The sequence below is a fragment of the Panthera uncia genome (genome assembly GCF_023721935.1).
Source record: "Panthera uncia isolate 11264 chromosome B3 unlocalized genomic scaffold, Puncia_PCG_1.0 HiC_scaffold_1, whole genome shotgun sequence".
NCBI lineage: Eukaryota > Metazoa > Chordata > Mammalia > Carnivora > Felidae > Panthera > Panthera uncia.
The window spans coordinates 14,183,569-14,194,231 of NW_026057582.1; the positions used below are offsets into that span (position 1 = coordinate 14,183,569).

General features: G+C 44.2%; 1 protein-coding gene across 5 annotated transcripts in view; it reads left to right on the forward strand.

The window, feature by feature from the left end:
* Window positions 1-9,664, forward strand: part of FOXN3 (forkhead box N3) — a 297,410-nt gene extending 287,746 nt beyond the window's left edge. For all 5 annotated transcript variants that reach the window (XM_049612347.1, XM_049612348.1, XM_049612345.1 and 2 more), the window contains one exon: window positions 7,976-9,664. In XM_049612347.1, coding sequence (XP_049468304.1) covers window positions 7,976-8,525 — 550 coding nt within the window. In that variant the 3' untranslated portion in view covers window positions 8,526-9,664. The remainder of the gene's footprint in view (window positions 1-7,975) is intronic.
* Window positions 9,665-10,663: the final 999 nt, after the last annotated feature.

Below are 10,663 nucleotides of genomic sequence, written 5' to 3' on the forward strand. Positions count from 1 at the left end.
TTCTGAGTTCATGTTGGTAACTGTAGGAATTTGTCTATTTCACCTAAGCTTTCAAAAATATTGGCATAAAGTTACTCATAATGTATCTGTCATCTTTCAAAATACCTTTGCAGTTATGTCCCTTTTTCATTCTTATTTCATTTTAACATCACTCTGTTTGCTTAATCTTGCCATAGCTTTTTGTTTTTCCTCTCAAAGAATCAACTTTTGGGTTTTGGGGGTGGGGGTGTTCATTTATTTTATTTTTGTTTTCATTTATAGTTTCCTTTTTTAAATTCTCTTTTTCTTTGCCTGGATTAGTTACCTTCATTTTAAACTTTTCTTCTTTTTCTATAAAAGTTCAAGGTTATAATTTCCTTGAAATTACTGCCTCATTACATCCCATAAATTTTGATACCTTTATTTTCATTATTAACAGCGCAGAGTACTTTCTATGTCCATTTTAATGTCTTTGACCCACAGATGCTTTTGGAAGTGTGTTTTTAAATTTTCAAACCCAGGAGAAGGCAGTGGTTTCTTATTTTTGTTTTTAGTTACCCCTTCAACACTGATTACTAACTCTAAGTCATTGTGGCCAGAGAGTTGATCTGGAAGATACTGGAAATTTGTGGAGACTTGCTGTATAGTCTAGCATTTATCAGTCTTTATAAATATTCTATGTGTGCTTCAAAATGATAAGCCTTCTTCATTACTAACACATGTTCTGTATGTCTATTAGATCAAATCTGCATGCTAACCGTGTGGGGGCGGGGGGGGGGGGGGGAGGGAAAGGGAGGGAGGGAAGGCATGCTTGGTCAATTGAATACTGAGAATGATGTATTAAAATCTCCCATTACAATGTAGATTTGACCGTTTCTCCTTGTAGCTCTTTCATTTTGGGCTGTAGGTATTTTGAAGCTATCTGCATGGAGGAATCCATGTTTAGAACTGATGTAGCTTCCTGGTGAATTGAACCTTTATGAATATTTAATAACTCTCTTTATCCGTAGTAATGATTTTTGCCTTAAAAATCTGTCTTCTCTGGTTATAATATAGCTGTACCAGCATGGCATGATACAGCGTTTTCCATCCTTTTACTTTTAACCTTTGCTTGTCTTTGTGTTTTAGGTTTTTCTCTTGGAAACAGCTTTTAAAAAACAAATCTGTGTTAATGATCTTTACCTCTTACTGAAGGTTTTTAGTCCCTTTTTAATAACATATTTGGGTTTATTTCTACCATTTTATTTTGCACTTGTTTGTCCTGTTTTTTTTCCTGATTCTTTTTCCTTTCTTGTATTATTTTAAATCGATCAAAAGCTCCCACTCCCCCCTTTTTTCCTTCTAATGGTTTAAAAGTTATACATTTTGTTTCTCTTCTTTTAATGTTGATCCTAGAACTTATAACATGAATATTTTAAAATGTTTAAAGTTAATCAATACTTTTAAACTCCTGATCAATACAAGGCCCTTGGAATACTTCAGCTGCTATTCCCTACCTCCCAGATGATGTGCTACACTTGTCCAATACTGTGGTTCTATTTCATTTTGGTTTTTTTTATTGTGTTGTTCAGTCAATAGTTGACTACATTTTCTCTGCTTATCATTTCTTCTCACATCTCGGACCTTTCTTTTTGGAAAATTTTCCTTGTTTCCTGAAATACATTCTTAAGAAAGTCCTTACCGTGACAATCTGCTTTTAGTTAAAGCCTTGACAATTTTTTGTCTGAAAACATATTTGTTTTGCCTTCATTCTTAGAAGATAGCATTTGATGCTTCTTCCGTTCCTCTCTCACCTCGAGAATATGTTTCCACTTTGATCTACCTCCCTCATTTTATCTTAACCGATATTCTTCTTTAGGTGATGTGTTTTCTTTCTGCTACTTTTACATCTTCTCTTTTTTTTTTTTTTAATGTCTACAGTTTGACTATGATGTGTCCAGATATGTATTTCTTTTTGTCGTCCATGGGATTTGTTGGTTAAATCTGAAGATTGGTTGGTACCTTTCATCAAAACAAGAGAATTCTCAGCCACTTTCTGTTCAGGTATTGGGTCTTCCCCATTGTCTCTTTCATTCTGGAACTCCAGGTGGATTTATGTTGGATCTTCTTTTGTATTACATCATGCCCAATCTTCCATATTTCTATCTCTTCATCTCTGCTGCACTGTGTATAGTATCTTTAAATCCATCTTCCAGTTCACTGCTCTTTTTTACTAACTTTTTCTCTTTCAGCTTCATTGAGGTTTATTTCAGGGATTATATTTTTTCATCTCTCGCAACTCTTGATGCTTTCCAAAATCTGTCTGCTTCGATTTCATAATCTATTCTTCCTAGATCTAGTATATTTCAATTCCCTGTTTTATTTCTGTACTCATTCTTGACATCATGTACCTACTTATTTCAATATTTGCCAGCTTTGCAGTTCATACTGTATAGTTGTTTTTTCTGTTGTCTCTGGCTTATAGTGGCTGTTTCTTTTGTGTTTATTTATTTTTTTATTATTATTAACCTCTGGTCCCTGAAGTCTTATCCATGGGAATTCTTTGTGGCCTGAGCTTAAAGTATGTTCTTCCAGAAAGGGTTTGTATTTTCTTCCAGTAGGCACCATTGGGCACTTTAAATTAAATTTAGCCTAAGGTCTTTGGGTCTACACAGTAGAATTCTGGCCTCATCCCCACAAGACTCAAGGCTTGTGGTTAAAAAAAATCTCGGGAGGCTTTTCTTGTTTCTCATGCCATCTGGAACTGAGAGTTAAGCCTGGCTTTCATCCCCATTGCCTGCCTCTGAGGGGCAGTTACTTTGGTCTAGGACCTCATTGAAGGTATCATCATTCAGAGGTCTTAGCTTTTTACATTTGACATTTTTACATTTATGCATTCCCAGTGGCCTGCTCGCTGGTATGTTTGGTGATTTTAGGTTCTGAGCTTTCTCCTTGAATATTGGATTAACCTTAGTATGTGGGAATCCTGGTGGCTTAAATTCAGATTGCATTCTTCAAGAGAGGATTTGCTTTCAAACTTGTGCTGGGAGCCTAGGGATCAGTACACCTGAGGCCACTTTAATCCCCTTCGAGGAGCCACAGTTAACTGTGGAGCTGCCAAAATCAATCTTCTTTGGCTTTCTCTCTCTCCATCACTATAAATTTGGGCTCTTGTCCCAGGGCTACAGTAGGCTTTTACTCCAGAGAAACCCTGGCTTTCTTGCTCACCTACTGCTCCTGTTTCTGATTTTGTCCTTATTTTTTAACCTTTTGTTTGTGTGTGACGTTCTTTTGGTACAAGTGTGTTTGCCTGGGTTTCTAAGATTCCCTTATTTTCCAGCAAAGCCAGCCATGACTTAAAAACTATGTTGCTGTATTTCATCCAGAATCTTTTCTGGGGTAGTCAGAAGAGTGTCTTCTAGATGTCTTCTCTGCCACCCAGCTGGAAGTGGAACTCCCTGGCCATCTCTTCTCGTCCATGTCTTTCTACCTGTGGTCGGTTTTAGACCAAAGAACTGCACTAGCTCCAGCACTGCCGAAGAATCCCATTAATTGCATGCTTGGCCAAAGTCAAGAGTTCTCAAGTCAACCCCTTGGGCAGACAACTGCACCCTAAATGATAGTCTCTAGATTTAAAGCCGTCAGCTCCAGAGAGAACCTTGTGCACAGGTGAAAGGTGGAGGTGTTACATAGAGTTCTACTGTAGCGGGACCAATAATGAACCAATAGAGAAGATACAAGATGGCCGTGTCCCATCAGAAGCTGTAGTTTGACTTGTTAGTCGCAAGCGTTGTTCATTCTCGGCCTGAACTAACGTGATTTCTCACCTTTTATGTTCGATATTTCCTATTGATTTGACCAGAGAATGAATACCAAGTTTTTGAGATTAATAACACACGGTTTTATCGAGGTCTAGTAAAATCAAATGGCTTTAATTTATGCTAACATGATCATTGAAAATGGTGTCACACCTAAATTCAGAGAAGTCTGAAAAATGGCGGGCATTTCAGATGTATCACGTGTTCGTTCTAATGAATGAGTTTTGAAGAGGTGGTTAGAAATTTACCTTCCAACGTGTTCAGGATGACTGGTTCCTTCTTTTAAGTATGTGGTGTCCTATGATGACAGCCCCTGCAGGACGAGGCGTTTGACATCAAGTCGGTGCGGCTGGCTTGTGCCACCATAAACAGCATGGCATCAAGTTATTAATCATTGAAGGAGCTTGTCGCTTCCTGCTGAGTTGGTGTGGAATTTATGGATTCTGCACCCATGCTACAGTGTCAGGGAGAGAGATGCATTTATATTTTAATTCCTGCTCCCTGAAGTCACATCTGCATACCTGTTTTTATCCAGAAATATGGTCAGTGGGCGTATTGGTTTCCTATCAGTAAACTTCCTTTCTCGAGAGAGACCTAAAGACATTTCAAATTCCTGCTTGAGCGGTCTTTGAGAACTGGCCGAGGCACCTTGGACAAGTCATGGGACACTTCTTTAGTTTCTGTTTGTTTATCTGTGGAACGGCTGAGCCAGGCCAGTATCGTGGCACGTGGTCTATGGAATCACTGTTGGCATGCAGTGTGTGGTTCCAGGCAGTACCAGAGACCTTGCCCTATATAACACTCACTTCATGGGCTGCAGAAGTGATTTTCTCTTCTCTTCTCCATTTGATGGTAGTGTGTCCTTAGTACTTCTTTCATATGTGCTTATCTCCTTTAAGAAAGAGAAGTTCTCAGGCCCAAAACCTTTCCGCTTGTCTGGAACTAGAATGTTCTATCAGTGCTGTCACTCTGGTATACATCTCCTACTCCCTACTCCAAACTTTTTATTTAAAAAAAATTTCTTAACCTGTGGAAAAGGAGAAAGAAAAGCACAACGAACACCATATGCCTTTCACCTAGATTCACTAAGAATTAGCTTTGACAACACTTACCTTATTTCATACTCATTTGCTCCCATGATTCTCTCCCCTTCTCTCTTTCGCCATATATGCTCAGAGGTATCCTGTTTTGCTTAACTGTGGTAGTGAAGTGAATGATAAGCCTCATGTTGTTAAAAAATAAGGATTCAGAACTAAACTGATTTTCGGAAAGCCAACCATAGCCCCGTTTACTCCTCCAAGTGTCGCCGGGTTCACTCTGAGACTGTTTTCTGCTAGTTCAGTGGACTAATTATTTTGGATTTTACAGCAGTTACCTGCAACAACAAAGATCAAGAGAACCATTATCCGAGACTTTCAGTTTCATTTGTTTAATAGCTATTAATAGCTACCTGTGCAATTAGTTACATTTATAGAGTTTCATATTTGGAAACACCTCAAAGTAATCTTTTCCTAGCCACTTTTATGCACCCAAGACAGAGCCAAGAAACGGGGAGTGTGCAGAAAATAGATATCGCAGAGGCCATTGCCCAAAGCTCAGGGGCTGCATTTACAGGCAAGCCCGTGAGGAATTTCTCTCTCGGGGCCTCTTTCCTCTTACTTTATGCTGTGTCCCCATCAGCCTCCTGACCCATAATAGAAAGAAAACAAGAGTGCTCAGGTAAGCATGTCCCAGCAACAGAAAGCAGGGGTGAACTGTCTGACAGCAACAGGGGAAACCAAGCCAGAATTCTCAGGCACCACTGAGAACCATCCTCTGTGCTGAGAACTTCTCATGTCATCACCCTGCCCTGTAAGGGAGACATAGAGCCCACTGGAAGTCACTAATAAGCAGTGCCAGGATGTGAACAGAAGCCTGCAGGAAAGCCAGGCTCTTTCTGGAAGGACTGGGTGGAGGGGGTCATAGATCTGCGATTGCAGAATGCAGGACACAATCTGGGGCCCTTCTGGAGACTGCTAGGACTTCACTGTGCAAATGAATTGTCATTGTGCAGCAATGTCATTGTTGGGGTTGACCCTGATGATCTCAAGGCATGTAGCAACGACTGAATTTGGGTAATGGCCCTCGGACGTTTTGCTGGTGCATATTACAGTCGGATTTTCAACCACCAGCTTAAATTTAGCAGAGAACCTCGGGCCTCTGGAACACCAGAAGGAGGAGAGACTCCTTGGCTTCACTCCCTGCTACACAAAGGACTCTACTCCCCTTTTACTTTCTCTCTGGGCTGCAACCAGGGTCTCATTGAGCCTGAAGGCCCACAGGGATGCCAGGAAAGAAAGGGTAACAGCTCGTGACCGACTCTTATTGTTCTAACCCCATAGCCTTTCTGCAGGTGCCATATGTACAGGGATTATCCAGTAAGACGTGTTGGTGGAGACCCACAGTCATCTTCCCACACTTCATTCTCTCAGCCACACAATTCCTTCTGCTCCTACACTTGCTCAGTGTTATCTTGTGTGCAGGCACTCTGCACCTGGCACATGCTAGCCACTGGGGGACAGAACGTGACTGGGCCCTGTCTTGTGGAGCTAACACTCTCATGGGAAGCACAGACATGGAACAAGGCATCGCGCAGCTCATAAAGACGGTGGGAAGTGCTCTTTGTGAAGGGAACACAAAAGGAGTGCCTACAGTTGGGGATGTGTTAGCAAAGAAAAAAAAGTGCCCTCATGTTCCCCAGGTCTCCTAGAAGCTTATCATCAGGTGGATACGCTTACAGGAGACGGGGCCAGCATGGTACAATAGAACATCTCTCCTCCCTGCCCAAACCTTTAGCCTTCACGTCCAAAGTCAGACACCGTATCTTCCACAGACCTTTTCCTTGTCCTCTGTCTATCCCCTCCAGCTCAAAGTAACCCTTCTCTCCTGTGCGTGTTCATCTCTGACCACCGCACTGCCTCTTCTGAACACCTGTGTGCTGGACACTGGCAAAAATACAGCTACCGTCCACGCAGAATGGGTGCCCACCTTTGGGAATGTGTGGCCTAAGCAGGAATGAACATCACCGTCCTCACCCTTAGACCAGGCACTGGTCCAGACAGATGAGGGCGTTCTCTCCCGTCCTCAGCCCCACAGTGAAGTGGGTGCAGTCACTCTTCCCCTTGCCAGCATGAAGCACGAGACAATTCAGGTCATCATTCAGACATAAAGACACCCACCACACAATAATCAGGTGTGGTGAGTGCTGTCGGGTCCTGATGGGAGTGTACAGAAGGGACCTAGTTATAGGGAAATCAGAAGAACAGCGAGAGTCCGTCAGATTGCATCAGGAGCCCATCTTGAGAATCAGACTTTGGTCCTAATCCAGCTCTGCTACTTCTGAGTTGTGTGGCTTTCCAGACCCTTCTTCCAGCATCGGTAAAACAGGGATGCTCCTGTCCACGTCACAGAGTTCAGTGCAACCATCCCTGCGGACGGCGCGTGGCGCCTGGCAGGTGGTAAGCGTAGTTAGGTGGTAGCTTAGTGCCCTCTCTCTCACCGGTGACATAACCACGACTTGCTTCTCTGTTCGACTCTGAGCATCTTTGTGACAGTGTCTGTATCTGATTCCGCCGCGGATGCCTCCCCAGGACCCTCCCTAAGGCCGTGCATTCATATTAGGTGTTCAGTGAATATTTACAGAATGAACGAGGCAGGGCAAGCGCGAGTGAATAGCTGTCACCACGTGGCAGGTTCTCTCTTTCGGCTGAACACTGGGCTCAGTCTCCTGACAAAAGGCCCCTCGTGTCGCAGCTCCGGAAGAGCGCGGGCTCGTGTCCCTGAAGTACCCAGCCAGCATCGCCTGGCGGTGCCTACTCCACGGTGTTAGCAGGTGTGCGAACCCAAGCACAGCTTGATTTTGATGGTTTAATAGGAGAGTGTTGTTTTGACGTCTGTGCGCACACGGAGTGAAAAAGCGGGCGATGGGATGAGCCGGGAGGCCGGGGTGGGGGTGGGGGTGGGGGGCGGGGGGGCGGGCAGGACTCGGACCCGCTCTGCGAAGCAGGGCAGCCTGTGGCCCGCAGGCGGGCGGAGCATCAGAGGTTGGGCGGTGGGCGGGTTGGGTGCGCATGCGCGAGCATGCGCAGACGCTGCCGCTAACCTGTGTCCTCTCTGTGACCCCCCCCCCCACACCCCTCTCCCCGCCGCCCCGTCCGCAGGAACGGCCTCAGCGGCTGCCGGCTGCGGACTGAGAGCGAGCCGTCGTGCGGCTCCCCGGTGGTCAGCGGGGACCCCAAGGAGGACCACAACTACAGCAGCGCCAAGTCCTCCACCGCCAGGAGCACGTCGCCGGCCAGCGACTCGGTCTCCTCCTCCTCGGCCGACGACCACTACGAGTTCGCCACCAAGGGGAGCCAGGAGGGCAGCGAGGGCAGCGAGGGCAGCTTCCAGAGCCACGAGAGCCACAGCGAAACGGAGGAGGACGACCGGAAACACAGCCCGAAGGAGGCCAAGGACGCCCTGGGGGACAGCGGCTACGCGGCCCTGCACAAGAAGCGCCAGCACTTGGCCAAGGCCAGGAAGGTCCCCAGCGACACGCTGCCCCTCAAAAAGAGACGCACGGAGAAGCCCCCCGAGAGCGACGACGAGGAGATGAAAGAGGCGGCGGGCTCGCTCCTGCACTTGGCAGGGATTCGGTCCTGTTTGAATAACATCACCAATCGGACGGCAAAGGGTCAGAAAGAGCAAAAGGAAACCACGAAAAATTAAAAACAAGTCACTGATTTGTTTTGAACTTTCGGCCATTTGGTTTTAGCATGTCAGGAGATTTCTAATGATTTGTGGCAATATCAGCAATTTATTACTTTTTTCTTATCTTTTTTTTTTTTTTTTTTGGTTTGGTTTTCTTTTCTTTTCTTTCCTTTTTTTTTTTTTTTTTAATTTGCCCCTCCTTTGTTTTGGACCCTTAAGAATTTTATTTTTAAAGGAGATTGAAGCCATAGAACTCATATTGACACTCAGCTGTTTTACAAAAGCTTTTCATTATCTGAAGACAAAAACGAAAAAAACAAAAAAAAAAAACAACGAAAAAGCCAAAATTACCATTGCTTCCTCCAGCTTTGTCAGAAACACGTGGCTGAATCCGCAGGGATGCCAACGATCATGCCACGGGAACACACATTCGGCACCTAGAAGGCATGTGTGCAAAGTAACCATCGATCAGGCCCAACCCTTAGGTTTAAAAGGTCAGGATGTCCACCCAGCTGGGTTCGCTGAGTGAATGCATATAAGGCAACTGGGGAGAAGGAAGAGTCCTGGTCCCCTGGAAGCAGGTCCAGGCTTGTAGCGCCGGGCATCAAATTGTGCCAGGAAAAGCCTTGGCGTGGCCATGAAGTGTGCAGGGATGGGTGGACAGAGTGGGGGACGGTTTCCAGTCCTTTGTGCTTCTTCGCTGTGGAGCCTAGTAGCATGTTAGGAGGTGGACACTGAACCACTCGTTCGTACCAGGTGTCAGTGACTAATGAGAGAGTGGGTCAGTTTTTAGTGATGTTGCTAATCTTTGAATTTTGTTCTGTATTAAGAGAATGTTCCACAAGCCATAAGCCTGAGGTTGGCCCTGCACACACACCTATACACACATGTGCACACACACGTGCACACGCGCACACACACACACACACACACACACACAAATATGAGAGAGAGAACTGATGCAGAAAACGAGCTCTTCTTAACTGCCCAAGTGAAAATCAAGTCCAGGAAATTACAATAGCTGTCAAGGAAGAAAATAATGGTACAGATCTTTTTCTGTCTGTCAAAACTATTTGATCCGAGTGGGGGAAAAAAAAAAAAAAGCTACACAAGCTGCCATTAGTATTGCGGTGTGTTTTTAAAAGATCAAAGGCACATTGACGGACAAACAAAAGTAAAACACGGCAAAACAAAAACAAAAAAAACTCCTGTACTGCCCTCAGAGTGGAGTTTGCAATTAATGCCAGTCAGGATTCATCTTTGCAAAATCAATGATTTCCACATTCAGCCAGTGTAGCCCGCAGAAATTTCTGATCCACGATGCATGGATTCCTTTGAAAAAAGAAAAACAAAAAAAAACAAAAAAAAAATCACAAAACACAAACTTTTTTTTATTCAAAAATAACAAAGTTCTTGTAAGGTAAATAATGTATTTAGCATGAAGCATGAATTATTTTCATATAAATATAGAAAATAGAGAAAAGGCTATGCCTCTAATTTTTAAGCCCTTAGGCTTAGAGTTTCTTTCGGTTTTCTTTTTTTTTTTCTTTCTTTCATTTTTTTTCCGTTGTTTTTGTTTTGTTTTGTTTCTCCCCAATTATTTTGTTTTGGTTTTTTGAAGCAGGTGTTTAAGGTTTAACCTTCTTCAGGGACAAATTCTGACTGTTGGGGAATCTTACTCTGCAATAGAAAATATCTTCGTGTTCTGGTAGGGCCTGGATGGTGGAGCTCTGTACTGCCTTGTCTGCACTTCAGCCCCCGACCCCCTGATTCTCTGTTGAAAAGTGTGTCCTTTCTCTTTGTCTGTACATGTTTACCATGACGCAATAATTTGAGGGCAAACTTAGTAGTGAGTGTGTATGATAGAATCGAGAATTTCTAGGACGCCGACTTGAGAAAACCATTACCAGGATTTGGTTCTAGAAAGAAGGCAGTGAATAATTATGCAAATTCGCCAGAAGAAGGGGAAGCACGCTAATGGGCCTTATTGGATGAGGGTGTGAGTTAGGGTACGCGTGAAGGAGAAAGTGACATGGGTGTTGGAAGGACCAGCCCCAGACAGTTTTCCTGTGATGCCATCTCACAGTGGGAAGGAGGGGCCAGCCACCTGTACCGTGCACACCAACCAGCCTGGAATGAAGCCCGCCTAGATTGTG